Below are 19,571 nucleotides of genomic sequence, written 5' to 3'. Positions count from 1 at the left end.
GATTTTCGAAATCATCCTTCGATAGCTTTGAAAATTGATTATTTATTCAAGAAGTTGAGCGATTTTGAAAGTGAGTTTGTCTCTTGTTCTTTTAAAATGATCTTATGGGTTTTTATCTTCGTTGATTGAAGAAAAGATGATTTTGGAAAGTTTTCTTTCAAAAGATTTGAGTTGTATAGTTTTGGTGAGAAAATCGAGAATTTGGAGATTTTTTTTAAAAAGACTGAAAATCCATGAATGATATTGTTATATTTATTTTGTGTGTCAAAATAAATAGATGTTTGGAAAATTTATTATTTATATTTATATAAATGATGAATTTCAGGGAATATGAGAATTGTTGTTCATTTTGGAAATTATTGTTCAAAACGTTGAAATAGTCTTGAAATGACTGATTGTTGAAGATACTTGAGAAGAGGGAATTGTGTTATTCCTTGGATGATGAATTGGAATAAAAGTATTTATATTCATCTTGTGCTATTGGCATATCAATTCATTTGATTACATTAAACTTTGAAAGTTGATTTGAAAACTTGCATTGAGAAAAGAATGTTGAGAAACAAGTTTTCATGGAATGGTTTTGGGGTAAATACGTTAGTCAGTCTTAATAAGCGATGTAGATGATATTGAATAAGTTGGCCTGAGAGTCCGGGGTGAAAGACCGAAAACCTGCACGGATAGGTGTCGAGCCTTCCGGTTAATACAGTTAAAAATGACAAACTAGTAGCACTTGTAAAGTCTACTTGCAGACACCGACCTAGGGATTACCAGAGTCGTATTTACCGCTCTTGAAATGAATTTTTAAGCTTTGAAGAATTGAAATTGCATGACATCATTGAGCATGATGGTTTTCAAAGATGAAGATGTGATTTTCTTTCAAAAGGGCATAGCATGGCATGTGCATTTCATCTCTTGAGACTTGTATAAAATGTATATACTTTGCTAAGGATTTCCTATTGGGCTTTATGCTCACCCTACGGGATTTTTGTGCAGGAAAAGATGTAGTGATGCCGCCTAACTAAAGGCAAGGAAATGTGTGTTGAGAGTACGAGACTCTCATTTTGCTGTGACTCTATGTGTAAGCCAAGAGCTGTATGTGTGTGGGTTTGAATAACCGTTTTGTGTAACCAAGTTCAAGCCTTGGAAACTTGTAAACCCTTAAGGGTATTTATTTGTTTATTTACTTGTTGTTGGATTAATGTATTGTTGCATGAAGAACTATTGTATCATGTAATGTAAGTTTGGAGATGATAAATTCAGTTTTCTTTGAAAAAGTCATGATTGTTGTCTTATCATTTGGGCTAGAAATTTGGAGCGCTAGAGTCGTCCACTTGTGTAAAACGCAGATATTTTTTGCCAGTTGTTCCCCATAAGCTCTAGCTATTTCTATACAGATATTTTCGGCCTGAGAGGCTGTTTTTCTATATATACCAGGCCAACCCTCTTGGTTTTAGGTTAGAAAAAATTCCTTAAGGACCAAAACTTGAAATTTTCTCTCTATCTCTATCTTGCTACACACACACCTTACCCAAACACTTCCTAAACTAATATTGGAGTTCTCCTTACTAAAATTATTGAGTCCAAATTTCAGCCCCTAAGAGTGAGAACTTGTGGGTTTCTTAACAAAAGAGTTGCCTTACTTCAAGAGGTATAATTTTGAACATCTTTACACTACTTGTTTTCTATCTTTTCTTTCTAATTTTGAACTGTTTTTACACTACTTTTATAGGCTGAAACTTGTGGTTTAAAGTTACCAAAAGTGGAGAAGTTAACCACCCTTCTTTGAACCTTGTTCTTTAAGCTTTTGCCCTTGTGTTTCTCATTCTTTTCTCAACTTTTTTTGAGCCTTTTACCAATGGTTTTCAAAGTTTTCCAAAGGCTAAAAATTATGTTTTGAAGTCCCAAAAATGGAGGGGATAACCTCCCCTCCTTGTGCTTGTTTACTAGCTTAAGTGCTCTATGTTTTTAGCTTATTCTTTTAGTTGTTTTTACTTTAATTCCAGCACTGTTTTAGTGTAAATTAGGACTATTTTTAGGAGTTAGCTTCATTCATGCTTTGTATAGTATACTTGTAGTGTAATAGTCCTCATAAGCTTGGTGGTTTAGGCCTTAGCCACCAACCTATTTGAGTTGATAGCATTATTTCTTGCTTTCTATACTTGTGTTCACCTCTAAGCATCCTTGCAATCTCCCTCCTTTCTTGGCTTTTTCTTTTTGTTTTGAGAGTTACTCCAAAAGGAGTGTTGTTTAAGGGGTGATATTATGCTTAATGGTTTAATTCCTTTGGGGGTTCATTACCAATGGCATGATCTCCCTCCCATGCCTAAAACAATATTTGGTTTGGTACTTCTCTCCATTAGTGAACTCAAAGCTCATTATTGGACTTAATTGACTAATGAATGGAAGGTAATTAAAATGGAGTAATAAAATTGGGGTTAAAATGGACCAAGATAATAAAATAATTTGGTGTTCAATCGGACGTTAATTGAACACATGGAGACTTAAGTCATTTCTTACGTATTAGTGATGAAATGGTTCAAGTTTCCAAGGTCAACCACTTCCCTTGATCAAATCATGATAGGGAGGAGGTTTGCGAGTCTTTCATTATGCATTTATTGAAATTGTATCCCCTAGTTCATAAGTCATCACACAATGAATTTGCACCGATTGATGGCTTGCGAATCAAGTCTACCACTCCTTTGAGCTGTTTGATGATAAGAAGGGGTAGAGTGGACAAACATCCCCTGAGGATGCTCTGTTTGTTGTCTGTTGTAGCAGGAGAAACCCAACATTAGTGGCCAGCAGGCCACTATTAGTGGGCGGCCGGCCGGCCACCATTTCTGGCCTATCGGCCACTTTTGTCCACCAAGTAGTACCTAGTACCTTTTTTTTTTACAGAACAAAGCAAAGGCTAAGGCAAAACAATGCAATTTTCTGACTGCAAAACAGAACCCTTTTGGCAGCAAAACAGAGGCATTTTCGGGTGGAAAATCCACTTGCATGCATAAGTCCTTTCATTGATCCTCAAGACCCGCTAAATGGTGGATTTGTAATTAATTAGTTAATTTCAATTCCGTAAATTGGTATTATAATAATTAGCTAAAATAGCTAGTTATGTGTTGCATTTAATTAATTAGCTAGAATAGTTAGTTAATTTTTGGTGTTGTAGTAATTAGTAAATTAGTTAATTATTTACTGTAGCTAATTTATTTTGGGTATTGTAATAGTTAGTTAATTAGGTAATTAATTAGCTAGTCCATTTATTCGAACCCTCTTGCGTAAGGGCAAACTTGTAATAATGTGTATGTCTTCTAACCCCATGTCTTTCTCCCTTTTATTTATCCGCTTACGATGAGATAGTTTAGAGCATCCCATTTCATTTAGCATTTCTCATGACTTGCATCCATTGTCTTGCATGCGTTAGGTCTGGCGCATCATTCTAACTCACATTGCTAGTTATTATTTCTTTGAAAACGTGCTCAAAACTACATGCTATCAAATTGATTCATATGCTATGCTAGTAGCCGGACCTCTAATTTCATATTGCATGTGTTGCATTAGGCATATTGCATTAATTAGGATCATGCATTTTTCTAACTATTTTCTCTCTTTTGGCTCACATCGAGAATTGGGGTAAGCTTTACTGGTTTGGCATATCGCATGAGTGTGATTGTTGCCATGTCAAGCATGATTACCATGAGGCTAAATGCTTAATTAATAGAAGTCTTGTATGCCTGTGGATGAAGAAGGCTAATTGCTTAAATTGGGATAATTTGATCAAATATGCATATGAGATCACTTTTTCAAGTGGTACATATTCGAAACAATTTTCAAAAACATACATGGAATCAAAGTGTTCTAATTTTTACAAATTAGTCTATACTTGTGTGCAACACATAGTAAAGTTAGTCTAATAATCGGAGCAAGAGCATCTAATGTAGATAAGAATCACGTCATGATTAGTAGAAGCTGATCTTTGATCGGGCTAGTGGGGTGTTCAATTCATGACATTCTCCTCTCGTACCTAAGTTCTCGAGCCGAGACAATCTTGGTGATGACGAACACGTGGCCTTCGGCACGAGTCATGGGTTTCCTAAATTTTCCAGAAATATTTAGGTGACGACTCTGTATTTGGCAAAGCAGTTCATTTTTGCCATTTTGATTCAAAATCAATTTTTCAAAAAAATTGTCGAATTTGGACTCATTTGTATTTATCTATTTCACATTGCACTTATGGAATCAGATTCAGAACCATGGGAGTCTGAACTGTAGGGCTATCGTATCCGAAAAGAGCACGAAAAGTCAAGCTACAGTCATCCCTAAGTGGTAATTGCAATTGTACAATAAAAAACTTTTATCAGATGAAGCTAATTTATGTATCGCATTCGTCAGTCGGTAATATTAATTAGTTTAATTAAATTTATTAGCTACTTATTTTTTTTCATTAATTATTATTTTTTATTTTTTGTATCTACACATTATTTAAATTAATTGTTAGTTCTTATATATTATTTTACTTACATTACTATGGATCCTAATATTCCTAATATTTATGTTGATATTGATACATGGACTACACAACATGAATATATTGATTCCCCTTCTAATATCTCTCTTCAAATAGTTGGATCATCATCTAGGGGGCACAACTAGTAGTGTTTGGGAACATTTTGATAAAATACCTATAAATAATCCTAATGGTACAATTATATTTAAAGCAAAATATAAATATTGTACACATTTACTTAGTTGTGCATCTATAGGGGTACTAGTCATCTAAAAAGGCCTGCTAGCAAAAATTTACAAAGTTAATAACCTAATATTAGAAGTCAAATACAATTAGAGATGGCAATTTAAACCCCGCCCGACAGGGACCCGATCCCTCGACCCCGATTAGAATGGGTTTTCCCCAAAAATTATCCTCATAGGGCCGGAGATGGTATTAAAAATTAAATCCCCAACAGTTTTCGGGCCGAGGACGAGGATAAGTATCTCGGCCCCAGCCTGAATTATCACCGAACAATTCCCCGAATATTCCCCACATATATATAATATTTGTTTGTTGTCTACCTTCACTCTCATTCACTAATATCTCAGCCCCTCTCTCTCTCTCTCTCTCTCTCTCTCTCTCTCTTTCTCTCTGCGCAGCAACCACTCACGGCGTCGGCGGCGACCTCCCTCCTCTTATCACTGCCGATCTCCATCCTCCCTCCTCCAATCACCGCCGATCTCCCTCCTTCCTTCTCCCATCACCGCCGATCTCTCTCATTCGTTGTCCTATCATCGGTGAGAGTGTTAGGGTTTTCAATCTCTCTCTCTCTCTTCCTCCATCATTTCCGATCATGTCCCTTCATCGTTAGTGTGTTGTTGATGATGATGATGATGATGAAGTTGATAGGCTCAGATCTGATGATATGCTCAAATCTATGTTGAAGTTTTTTTTTTTTTTTTTTTAGATGGTAATCTGTGTTGAAGTTGATAGGCTCAGATCATGGGTGTGTTAAAATATCTGGTATTTGAATATATCTGTATGGTAAAGGTTCAAATCTGGGATTTGATGATGATGTTGTTCAATCTAGTATAATATGCTCAGATCTTCTATTGTTTTGTTTTGTTTTTTTTTTTTTTCATTTTGGCCGGGGAATTTTCGGGGTCAGGGAAACCCGATCCCCGTTAGGGAACGGGGCTGGGGGTGGTGATAGGCTCCCCGTCGGGGATCGGGACCGGGGACGGGGACATTTCTGCCATCGGGGTTCAGGGACAGGGAGTATGATCCCCGGCCCCGCCCGACCCGTTGCCATTCCTAAATGTAATTAAGGGCTTCATCAACTGGTAATTTGTAAAGATTTTTATATGATCCTATACGTGCACAAAATTCTATAGTTGATTATATTATTAAAAAAGAATAACCTTTTACTACTAGTGAATGTCCCAATTTTACGGAAATGATTCACGAAAGTTTTGCACCGCAATATCAAAGTTTTTCAAGAAATACTACTAGAAACAGGATTTTAAAGAAATTTGAGGATGTTAAAAGTGAATTATTTGACATCTTTAAAAAATTGAATGGAAGAGTTTGTTTAACATCTGATCTGTAGTCAAATAATGGTTTAGAATATCAATGTATCACTGCACATTTTATTGATAATTATTGGAAATTAAATAAAAGAATTATTTTATTTAAATTAGTTGAACTTCCATACACTGGTCATTCGTTTGGTATAGAAATAAGAAATGTATTATATGAGTGGGCTTTACAAAATAAAATATTTACGATTAGTTTAGATAATGCAACATATTATAATCAAATTGTAACCCATTTAAAATCAATTTTATAATTACTTATTAATGGTGATTTATTTCATATCAGTTGCCGTGCCCATATTTTAAACTTGATTGTTAAAGAAGTTATGCATGTATACGAGACTTCTGTACTTGTAATAAAAATGCATTTATTACTATTATGTTTTCTGCTAATCGAATTTCGGAATATAGAAAAATTTGTCTACGAGAAAATATGTCATTTAAAAAATTAATTTTAGATATAGATAGTAAGTGGAATTCAACGTATAATATGTTAAAAAAAACTTGTAAATAAAGAAGAGCAACAGATTTATTTTTTACAACAACATGAATAGGAGGAGTACTGACTTCTACAGAATTTAATTGGTACTATGTAGCATTGTAGAAAGATTTTTTAAAAGTTTTTGATACTTCAACAAAATCATTTTTTTATATATATTTCTACTTCACTATTTGTTTCACATATGCTAGCAGAAATAATTAAAATTTTCATAAAATATATAGGTAATGAATATTATGTAACCATTATTACTTTAATGAAAGTAAAATTTGATAAATATTCTGATCATTTGCCTCATCTTTTAGGTTTAGCTATAATAATTGATCCTAGGTATAAAGAAATTGGTTTACAAGAATTTTTAGAACGTATTTTCGCTAATCAAACACAGTTTGCCCCTATTATGAAAATATGCAATAGATTATTTGAAGAATGCGGGGCAGCTGCATCTGTAAATATACCTACATACACTACACTAGCAGTCTCATCTCGAAGCGGGAGATTAAGTGTTTTTTCAGCAATAAAAGGTAGAAGAATATCTCAACATACAAGCATATGTGGCCTGCGGTTTCACAGAGGACCTGTGACATACTAACCGTTCATATTTCTGCCGTTGCTTTGGAAACAGTTTTTAGTGCAGGTGAACGGGTGTTGTGCGATTACCGCAGCAAGCTTTCACCCCAAATGATTGAAGCACTGATGATATCCAAAGATCATATGTATGCGCTTACGAAAAGACAAAATTGTAGTGAAAATGAGCGAATTCAAAATGATTTGGATGACATATCCTCGGGCAACGCAACTAAAATGTCTGTCTCCTCCGATGATTGATCAACAATTTATTTTTTACTATTTCATCTCAATTTTTTATTTTTTTTATTTTTTAGTATTAGATTATTGAGGTGGAGTATAATGCAAATGATTAGTAGGCTAGTAGGTGCTAGCTTCATTGGGATGTACTTGACCTATAGTGATGCAATTGCCTTATCATCATCAATAATCTACACTTATTTTATTTAATGATATAAAATTTTATAATATTTTATTTCATTTTGAAATAAAAATTATTCATTCAATAAATGTTATATAATTAATTTAATATTATAATATTGAAAGTTTCATTTTCATATATATATATATATATATATAATTATTCATTTCTAAATAAAAAAAAATTACATAATTGCATACGTTTTTAGTTATAAGTTCATAAATAAAAAAAATAAAAAAAAACGTAAGTCATACATAATTAAATTTAAATACCATCATGAAACATAACCAAACAAAACATCCCTAGGGCCAGCCCTTGGCCCTATTATGAGTGGGCCTGAGCTTGGACCTATGCCCCACTTTTCGGCCCATGGATCGAGCCGAGCCGGGCCATTATTATATCCCTACTACTTTGGCTGAAATATTCAATAAAAAATATTAAAATAATTAATAAAATAAAACATCTTACACATAAATCAATTGATTTTCTCTCACAACTATTTATTTAATTATAAAAAAAAAATTATAAATCATCTCAAATATAATTTCTTCTTTTTCATTTTATAAAATAGCTAAAAAGCCAACTAAAATAAATAAGTTCCCAAATAAGACTTTTGTTTGGTCCACCAGACATTCTCCAATTTTTTCATCCTAAACTCCTCCAATAATGTAGCAAACAATACCAATCAACCAATTGTTTGTCACATCATTGAGGAGGAGTGTGGGCGTGGGCGTGGGTGTGGGTGTGGGTGTGGGAGGAATTGGAGATAGAGCATTTTTCTACCTTTTTGGGTCACCATATCACATCAGAAAACAAAGCATGAGCTTGAGGAGATAAATAGAGAGCAGTGAGAGCTCATCTCTCTAGAGATTTTCGACGATGCTCTAGTGATACTTCGGCGACATTTCAGCGACCTCCTTTACACTTTTTAAATATAGATTTATACTGGAGTATAGATTTGCACTTCTGTGGAAGGATAAAATATTGGCTCAAGCCTAAATCAATTAGGTGATCGGCCCAAAAGAAAGATAAGGCCCAGATGAGCTTTTTAAAGAGTATTAAAAATGGCTAACAGCAAGCTAGCACGTGCCTATGTGTGCGTGGGGAACAATCAAGCATGTTTATATCCTTCTAGAAGAATGATTCGCATAATGAAAGAGGAACGTCGGATTCAACTTCATCCAATGATAGAAACATCATATAGCAAATACAAGAGTATAGGTCAGGTCCATTAGACAATAAATCCGTGCTATCAATTTCATCCTATGAATATAGCACTTGACATGTTGGCCATTAGCATTTGACATAATATTAGTCGTCCATAAGAAGACAATCCAACGATCAAAGACAAAAGCAACTTGGCCATTTACCCAACCAGAGCCAAGTACGAACAGAACTCTCAAATCAAACATTGATCCAACGGATGGCATTCAAATCAGGAAAACTATAAAAGGTGAAGCAAAGAGGACAGACTAGAGAGACTCCAAGAACCCTCTTTTAAATATAAATTATCTTTTTATTGCCAAACTGTATTCTAACTTGATTGTCGAAGAGACCTCTCGACCAATCCTGGTCAAGGGTGATCATTGACGTTTTGGTTTCTCTTGGCAAAATAAAGGAAGGAACACATCATCTCGCTTTCCCTATGCAGATATTTTCACCTTCCACGACTTCTGGAGTGTAAATCTAAGCTTTTTATGTCTGGAATAGGGGTTTGAGTGTTTTTCCCCATATTTCGACATAAATTTTTATATTTTCGACACCAACAATAGTTATCTCTTCTCTCAAGCCTTCCCTCATACCATTGTGAGTGTTCTTCCTCTTCAACTCTAATTTTTGGCGATATTCGAAGTGCGTAGCGGTGAAGTTAGATAGTGGCGACGAGAACGACATTGACGACAACGGTGGGTGTTGATGCAACAGATCTTTGCTTGGTTTGATGCAGATCTTACTTTCCAAACCAAATCTATGAGAAGATCGGTAGTTTTTCCTAAATCATAACTGATTTTGTGGCAGATTTATTTTTGTTATTTGCAGTTTATTGTTTTGTTATTTCTTTTTATCTGTATGTTGTTTTTTTTTATTTTAATATACTGCTTTTCATGTTCTCAAAAAAACAAAGCATAACCTTTGTCAATATGATTTCCTGATTTGATCATAAATATTGATATCTAATTAATTTTATTTTTTTATAATTAATTACAATTTTATATTATAAACAATTTAAATTATTAAGCTAAATTCAAGATGAGATCAACTATTTAAATTATGGCAGTGGCTTTCCTCTAGTCCATATTTGGACTAGAGGGTCCAGTCCGACCCATTGGGCCCCTTTTCGATAATCCGAACTGTTCACATTTTATGGTTTGCCGGGTACATTATCCCTGTAAAAAATCATGTCGATTGGATAATGAATACTATGTATTCAGATCACTTTTTTACAAACTGTTAACTTTCTGACCGTCCATTTTTTTTAGACAAAAGTGATTCGCATACATAGTATCCGCTATCCAATTAATGTGATTTTTTACAGGGATAATGTACTCAACATATCCTAAAATGTAAACAGTTCGAATTATCGAAAAAAAACCCAATGAGCCGAATTAGACCGGACCATCCTAAATTTAAACTGGAGACCGTCCAAGCCCTAAATTATCAAGTTATATCCAAAGATAAATACCAAAGCTTTCCTCTCATTAATAGTATACAACATATAGTTTCACTCCCTATTCTGAAATGCTTGAGCCATCCCTTTTTAATTATTAAAAAATAAATAAAATAAAATAAAAAGATGAATTACACTGATCTTATTTAAAATTTTAAAATATATATTAAATTTATTACTTTGACATAATTAATAAATTTTTAATTTTTTATGAAAAAATATACAAAAAAATAAAAAGATAATATAACTCGAAACATAATAAAAAGACAATAAATATGTTATTTTAAGGAATGCCAAACAACCTCTATATTAAATTCTTTTAAAATTTTAATTCATAAAATATTTAACTTTTTAAAATTTTAATTCATAAAATACTTAATTCTTTTTTCATCAATAATTCATTAATTATATAAATAAAAAAATAATGTTTATTAATTCTCTTTTCATATACTTTACGTTGTTTATTTTTATTTTTTCATACAATCTAAATTAGTTTTAATTTATTTAACTCTATTAGAGCATCCACAGTGGAACTGTTAGAGCATGTGTTCATGTTAGTTGTTACTTTTTAGCCAACCATTTTCTAATTTTGCTATCACAGTGGAACTGCTAGTAGGTGTGTTAAAGTTGTCAGTTGTTAACACAGTTAAAGTTGTCAGTTGTTAACTTGTGTGTTAACTGTGGCTAACATTTTAACTAGCGAGAGGGAGAGAGAAGGGCCATGAAAAGTGCCGTAGGGTAGTCCACCCAGATGTCCGGCCAGTCGTCCCCCCGAACATCCCGACCCTTCAAGTTAAAAATAAATAATAATAAAAAATTGCAGTGAAAAAGAGCTATGAACAAGAAGTCCTGAAGAAGCCGACTTGTAAGTAGCTATTTATTTATTTCATTTATTATTTATATTTATATATATATACACACTTAACACATATTTAGGGGTATAAAAATGGCCCGTGGCCTGAGATGGGCCACGCCCGAGCCCAGCCCAAGCCCCTGGGCTAGGGCCTAAGCCATTATTTTGAAGCACAACTCGGCCCATGGGCCGGCCCGTTTGGCTGAGCCCGTGACCCGACACATCGGCCCGCTTAAGGCCCACTTATGGCCCGACCCGAAGCCCAAACTGTCCGACCCACCCAAAACCTAGTGTATTTTTTAATGAAAAATAATAAAATTTTACTAGAAAAAAATTTAAAAAATAAAAAAATAAAATTGTCAGGCCCGCCAAGTCCAAGGCCTGAATACCCTTGGGGCTTGGGCCTAAGCCTGGGTTTAATTTTTTGGCCGGTGGTCCAACTCGGCACGACCCAATCCGACCCGAATTTTGGCGAGAGCCCGCAAAGCCCTACATGGGTCCGGCCCGAATCCGAAGGGCAGCATCGGGCCAAATTTACACCTCTACACATATTTTAACACATCCATTGTACTACCACTCACTCCCTAAATTAACAAATCCTTAACATATCTTATCACACATTTTTGAGCCTCACTTTTTGTCATATAATACACTTTAACAAACAATTTTAGCCATTCCATTGTAAATGCCCTTAAAAAAGAGAAATCTCATTATATTTTTATTTAACTAATAAAATAAAACCATACTTATCATTATTCTTTCAAAAATGTTACTAACCTCATCACATGCTCATCAAAAAATTCCTACTCTTCAAAACGACTAAGGAATGGAAAAATGAGAAGTGACATCAGATTTGCTTTTTTTGGATAAATCCAGTGATATCAGAATTAGTAGAACAACAAATAACAACACAAAATGATGAGTAAAACAAACTGTAACAAAACCAAAGCAAAAACAGAAATCTAACAAACGGGTAACATTGAATACCTATTTCCAAATTGCAGGGCACATGTGACAACACACCCATTCCATTCACAAAAACCCTAGCCCTAAATCCCCACCACCACCACTGCAACAACCCCAAATCAACTCTCACAACCAAAACCCTAATTTCCCATTCTCTTTTTTCCAACTGTTAAATTAAAAAAAAAAAAAAAATCACAACAAAACAAAACAAAACAAAACCATAGTTGTTGTTTATCAGGTATTATGAGCATAAGCCTGAAGAGCATCACCAGTAAGCCTACAAATCCTCCATTCTTGCAGAATCTCAGCACCCATTTCTTCATAAAACTTGATCGCATTCACATTCCAATCAAGTACAACCCACTCCACCCTCCCGTACCCCATCTTCCCCGCCTGCGCCGCCACTGCCGCCAACAACATTTTCCCGAACCCTTTCCTCCTATAACACTCCCTCACGAACAGGTCTTCAATATAGAAGCCTGGTTTGGCCAGGAACGTCGAGTAATTGGGGAAGAAGAGCACAAACCCAGCAACGATCGCATCGGTTTCGGAAGATTTGAAGAGATGGGACTCGGGATCGGAGATGGGGAGATCGAAATTGAAAGATTTGGAAATGGGGGGGAAGAGAGAGGAGGTGGGGTGGGGGGAGAGGAAGGGGGTGGGGGTGGGGGAGAGTTCGAGGAGGAGGATGGTGAAGGAGTGGAAAGGAGGAGGGGAGGGGTTGGGGAAGAGGGTGGAGGAGAGGGAAGACTCGGTGGCGGAGAAGAGGTGGGTGAGGCGCTCGAAGACGGCCATTTGGTGGATGAGTTTGTGGATGTGGGGGACGTCTGATTTGGTTGCGAGTCGGATTCTGGCGAAAAGTGGGTGGTTCTCCTGTAATGTAGTGGCGGGGGTTGGGGCAGGGCACGGCGGTGGTGGTGGTGCTGCGGCGGCCATTTTGGCGGTGAGAAATCCACAGAGATACAGAGAGGTGGTTTGGAATTTGGACGAGGCTTCTAGTGCGGCGTATTGCTCAACGGTGCATTTATATACCATGAGCTATTAGGTTTATTGGGGCCCAATAATGACATTGCTCCTTTATAATTTTTGAAATTTTTGAATTGAAATGTATTGTTAAATATTTTATCTAACTAACTAAGCAGTAAATATAAAATATATTTCAGAGAGTTATATATTTATTTTTAAATTTTAAAGAGATGTACACAATGTTAGAGTGTATTTTGTCTGTCAAGTAAATGACCAAAATATTCTTAAATCATACCCTTATATTATTTATATATATAGAAATTTTTTAATCTTTTTTATTATATCATATATGATAAGGGGATTATATATGATTATTTCTAAATAAGAAGAGAATGATCTATACATGGATCAAACCATATAAGTGAAATTTGTTCATAAATTTAGAGTGATGCTAAGGACCCTCACTCCCAGTGTTATATGGCACACTGTCAGTGACTGAAGTAAAAAAAAAAGAAAAAAATTAGTTTTTAGTCAATCAGCAAGAATCCCAACACTCCCACTGGGAGTCCAACTCATTTTCCATAAATTTATGGATAGAGAATAATATAAATAGACCAATCTGAATAAAATTATATTAAAAAATGATATATATAAATTTATTTTTTTAATTTAATAATGTTTAAGTGATATGATTGATTAATAATTAGATAGGATTATTTTTTTTGGTTGTTTTATACGAGTTTGATAACAATACTACGTACATATGGCCCAATGAGAGAAAACAGAGAAGAAGGCCCTATCTTCATCTTCTTCTTCTGTGTTGTATTCTCCTCATCTTCTTTCTCTCATCCTCTTCTCTCTCTTCCATCACTATCTCAGAAACCTCTCCAGCACCACCACCAAACAACGTCGTTCTAGCCGCCGCAATCTCAAATTTGATCAAATTTGTTTGGTCAAATCTCAAACTTCTAACTGTTTTCATGGTTAAAACCCTAAGCCCTAATCCTTCAACATTAGAACAGACGTAGGGAACGGTTATGGCATCGCACCTCCAATCTCCGACCAACCCTTTCTTCTTAGGCTCTAACGGCGATCATTTCTAACACACCCAGGCACGCCACTACCACTACTGCTGCCACTCCTCATTTGCCTCTCGATCCTTATCCCGACAAACATCAAATTCTTGAGTTGTTCCACAACCACATTAAACTTGCCAAATCTGCGATTCTCGGTTTGATAGATCTATTTTAGTTCTCAAATCGCAAATCTCATATCTGTTTCAGATTCTCGAGTTGTTCCACAACTGCATTAACTGAGCCAGATCTGACTCCAAAAGCAAGCAAACCCCTCTCTCTCTCTCTCTCTCTCTTTCTTCCCTCAAACACCAAAGTCCACACACAAATTCTCTAATCATTGGTTCATTCTCTCTCTCTAAAATCTCTATATTTGTATTAATAATGATTCAGACCATTAATTTTGAAACTCTAAAAAGACCACTAATGACATGGTACTCAATAAAAAAGAAAAAAAAATATAATACCAAGGCCAAAACATCAAATTATTCATGGTGGGGTTCACTGTCACATCATTAGTGATAGCACTAATTCATTTTCCTATTTGTATATCTATGTGTATCGATCTGTATGGATCTTGATTCTCGAGGGTTTGATCGATCATTTTCGTGCTTTGTTTTGTGTTTTGTGTAGATCAATTGATCATCGAAGATATTTGGGAAAGGATCGAAGAACACAAAGTACTATGAAATTATTGGTTTTTCAAATTTTTTGGTGCAGTTTGGTTGATGAGAAAACCTCGAAGTGGAGAAGAAAATGAGATTGTGAATCTTTAAATTTGTACAGATAAAGTTCTGGTTGTTGTTGACCTTTATATATTATTTTTCTTTTTCCAATTTTAGGTTAGGCTTTGGACAAAGATTATTTTTGTGTTGTTGTTGTTGTTGTTGTTGTTGTTGTTGTTGTTGATGATGATGATGATGAAGCCTGGTTCTGCAATTCTGGTTGGAATTTTTTTTTTCTTTTTCTTCATATTCCTTTGTTTGGTCTCTTCTTGTCATCTAATAGTAGAAGCCCTCTCCCAAGTTCCCCTCTGGGGATTAGGAAGAGGAAGAGCTCAAAGAAGAGACCTGAGTCTGGTAAATCTTCCTTTGATTACAGGAGGGAAGAACAATTTGTATAGGATTCCGGGGCAAACGTTCTTGAATGGTTCCACTGAAGTTGCTTCACTCTTTACCCAGCAAGGCCATGATTGTTAGGGCCTTTTTATACAATTTTGGAACCCAAATCAATCTTCCGCTAACTAATAAAGACGAAGATAGACGGAGGGATTGGAATGAAACACAGATAGAAGGATGGGGTATAAATTGTTAAAATTGAAAACTTGGGATTTAAATTGAAAAAAGCACAAAACCCTATATTTTTTATTTTTTTTGTAATTAATCCAAAAATATATAATTCAATGATTTAAATTTAAAATTAAAATTAAATAATATCAAAATAAAAATATATACATCTTAGAATTGTTTTATTTGAACTTTAGATCCAAACCGTTGAATTGTATCACTAAAAAACCCTTTACAAAGATATCCATGGCTTTAACATGAGTTATTAGAAAAGATGATATATTTTATTAATAATTTAACACACAAACTTACAAAAAGATGAACAAGTATTAGAGCAACTCTAAGGGAAGAGGCATATTGATCCTGTTAGCTATTTTAGCTAATATCATCCAAATATTCTCCTCCAATGGGCTGGCTAAATGGCTTCCTATTTTCCCTCGTGTCTTCTCCGCTGGCTTCAATTGGAGAGTGATTGAAGGCTCTCCAAACTCGTCTCTCCTGCGAAATCGATCTGCTCCTTCAGGGCGAAATCAATCTTCTCCTTCAGTGTTGTTTGCAATTCCCTCCATCTGACCTCTTCCTCAAGGTATGGACCTTCTATCTCTCTGTCTTCCTCTTCTATGCAACTCACAAACCGTCTCTCTCCAAGAAAAGCAATCTGCAACCCTAAAGGCTCCAATCTAATTAAAAAATTCGTATTTAATCTCATATTTATGCCGTATGGAGTATAGACAACTTGAATGCAATGCACATCCTCCTCTATATAATGTAAAGCATCAAAGTCCAGACCAAAATTATGCATGTGAATTTAAAACAGTGTCAATATACTATTTACACCCGTCTGAAAGACCAACTTATCAAAGACATCTGATTTAATGAAAGTAAAAAAACTCCTCACAATGGGGACTAAATGCTTTTCCTTGAATATAGATGATGTTTAGTTTATGAATTTTACTTTCAATGATCAGCAATCATGACATAGAGATAAAATTAGTTTATGAATAAAGACCTGCAAATCATTGGTCAGCGATTTCAATGTTTGTAGTTTACAAAATATAATCCCATCAGTTTGTAATGGAATTGAAAGAAAAAAAAGGGAAAAAGAGAACGGTGTTTATTTGTTTAAAGGTAACAAATTAACAAAAGAGCTAGATGTTAGTGGATTTTTGTCTCTGTTTTGTTGCCACCTAGTTGGACACTTGTAATTAGTTCCATGTTTGGGGAAAAAATCATGTAAGGAAAAAAATAAAGAGTTGTATCTTACCATTATATTCAGCGAAATAAAACTATGATAAAATCTAATGCTAATAGCACTCCTCAAATCAATTTGATTGTTCTATGAAAAATTTATTGCTAGTAGTTGAACTCCTCCGTGACCCTGTTTCCCTAATACATAATCCTAATCTGTAGTAAATGAAGATATTCATTTTATTATTGAATCAGTGGTCTTGAAGATTTAAGTAGCTGAATACTAATGTTGAAAATTTAATGATGAGTTTGTCCATAGAGATTAAAACATAAACTGCTACTCAGTAACCATGTTTAGCATTCAATGATAAGTCAAGCATCTTTGACAATGAATTTCAAATTCAAGTGGTAACTAGTTGTGCATTATTAAAACACACATAATAAAACATTCATTTGAAAAACTGCTTACCCGAGCACTTAAGGGGTTGTTTGGGATGATCTAAATAAGTGTACTTTTTAAATTTTTATGAAATATAGGTTGGGTTTGGGTTGGGTTTGAAGTGATGTGTTAGAGAGGTGATGTGACTTAAATAAGGTGATGTGACTTAAATAGTATAGTGACTTTTTGACTTTTTAACTTTTTTCAAACATGCCAAACTAGCCCTTAATTTAGTTGCCAAACATTTTCTTAGTGCCATACAATAGCTCTATGAGACTTGCAACAATATCACCCATAAATAGGTTTATGCGGGGGTTTGCTTGTGGAAAGACCATAGATTAAGGGTCTAGAGAGTGTGTGAAATTTATGGCATTTGCAGACAATTAGGTCTGAATTGGCTTGATTAGTGGGTGACAGGTTACTGGACTGGATGTTAAGAAAATTGGTTGCAGGATTATTTAGTTGCTAAATTAATGGTCAAAGAGTAAGAAAAAAGGTTAGGTTTGCCAAACTAGGACATTGGGATGAAAAACTAAAGAAATTAATTGTTGGTTGAGATGGTATAAAGAATAATTGTTAATTTCAGTGTAAAGAATTGGCTTTGCAAATTTGTCAAGGTACTAAACTTTGCTGTGAATGATGATATGTTTTTATCATTGTATGACATATTAAACCAATGAAAATCAATTGAAAATGATGTCTTTATATATTCTAGCAATTTGACGTATGTGACATGTATATTTGTGAAAATCTTGAAGGTTATATATCTTCTCTTTTGTTAACTTACAACCGACACATACTAGAGAAAATGTACATTATTTTAACATCTGATAGACAGAAGGATCTGATAACCTTCTTTTGAATAAGTCATTTGTTTGTGAAGAAGGGTTGATTGTCATAATTTTCTTCACCTTGAATAATATATATGACCTATGATAGGAACTGTATAAACCAAATGTCATATACAGTTGGTTGAGAGAAATTTGAGGACACATATCATCATTTCTATTTAAACTTGAAGCATAGAAACTCATCATGGATGACGCACAGTAGCATTTTTTTTTTCCTTCCTTTTTTTTTTTTTTTTTTTAATTACTTATTTTTGGTTGGAAAACTTCTAGTAAAAAGATATGAAGTGTTATATTTATTGTTAAATACTGCTATTTCACTTTCTAAACGAACCTTTATCATGCAATCCAGAGATGTAGTTTATATTAGTTTGGAAATTTAATTAAATTGTAAAAGGCATGATTGTGTGCTTTGTAGAGCCTCTCTGATCATATGAGATTGATGAATTACCTTTGCTTTATGTTAGGGAAGGAAAGATTTTCAATTCTAAAATGTTTCACCAATTCCATGTAAGAGAGTTTCTTTTGATAGAGAACCACCCTTTTCAGGTCTAGTTAATGGCATTCTAGACCCCTGTTGGGGGCAAGATACTTCTCACTTCAGGCATGTAGTTGGTTATGAAATAGTATTTGCCTAAGAAGTCTGAATGCTTTATTTTCCAACTTGTTCTATTGATTTAGATCTTATATTTGTGGCTTTGCCTTAATAATTAGGGGCTAATGGCCATGTGTTTATAGCTAGTTTGGTTTTTAGCATTTCGATGTACCTCTAGCCTCTTTGTTTGGGCTAGTGCAAGAAATTTTGTTCATTTTGCGAGTGTCTAGTCCCCACTAGTTCAATGGTTTGAGTATGTGACGCCATTATATTTTTTATTGTATTCGGTGACTGACACTGAAACATTATGGTTAAGAGTGCAAGAAAGATGTCTGCATATGTAGCCTCGTTGGTATTGACTCCCATTATTGTGAGTGATCATGATTTCGTCTCTTATATGTGGTTGTAGACTAGAACTATGCTTAATTGAGATGCCTCATATGTTGCTGTGTAGTATCGAGTCCCATCAGTTTATGTTTTTAATAGAATTTTGATTTTTACACATTGAAATATTTATAGTGAAAATTAGCATTATAAGATGTTATGTCTGCACACTTGTGCATACTTAAATATGGCATGGTTATTTTACATTTTTGAAGATGTAGGTGATTTTGTTGATTCATATTCTTATATATATCCACTACTATCATTCAATTAGTGAGGTAATTCCCATTAGCAAGGAAAAAATGCCTTAATTCATTTTTGCTGTCAAGTTTTCCTATTTTTTGATAGAATGTTATGAAAGTAACATGGAGTGTATATTAGTTTTATAATATATAAGCTTGATAGAATGTTAGCAGAATTAGAGCTATTGTTATATATCATTAGAGAGTTGATTGCAACTATCATTGAATCCTTTTTCATTGAATTTACATGATCTCCATTTATTTATCTAAAGTTATCATTGAATCATTTTCAACAAAACAACTATTGTTTTAATTTATATGATCTCCATTTATTAATTAATTTGCTTCCAACTGGGATTCTATTTCTCCAACCCAATATATGTTGCCATAATTTTCTTTACCTTGTCTATAGATGAATCAACAACAAAATGGTGCATATTTCACCAACTTGATGAATGATGGGACTGACTATGAAATAGATGAACCGCTTGACCA

The 19,571-nt window shown here is 34.3% G+C and overlaps 1 protein-coding gene across 1 annotated transcript; it reads right to left on the bottom strand.

The window, feature by feature from the left end:
* Positions 1-12,052: 12,052 nt before the first annotated feature.
* On the bottom strand, positions 12,053-13,105 carry LOC114309473 (GCN5-related N-acetyltransferase 8). Its single transcript, XM_082873403.1, has one exon. The coding sequence runs from the start codon at positions 13,088-13,090 to the stop codon at positions 12,290-12,292; it is 801 nt and encodes a 266-aa protein (XP_082729529.1). The 5' UTR covers positions 13,091-13,105; the 3' UTR covers positions 12,053-12,289.
* Between the last annotated feature and the right edge of the window lie 6,466 nt (positions 13,106-19,571).

The sequence above is a fragment of the Camellia sinensis genome, chromosome 1 (genome assembly GCF_055761805.1).
Source record: "Camellia sinensis isolate YWXY chromosome 1, ASM5576180v1, whole genome shotgun sequence".
NCBI lineage: Eukaryota > Viridiplantae > Streptophyta > Magnoliopsida > Ericales > Theaceae > Camellia > Camellia sinensis.
The sequence above is the reverse complement of the archived record's forward strand: the minus strand, read 5'-3'. Positions and strand labels throughout refer to the sequence as shown.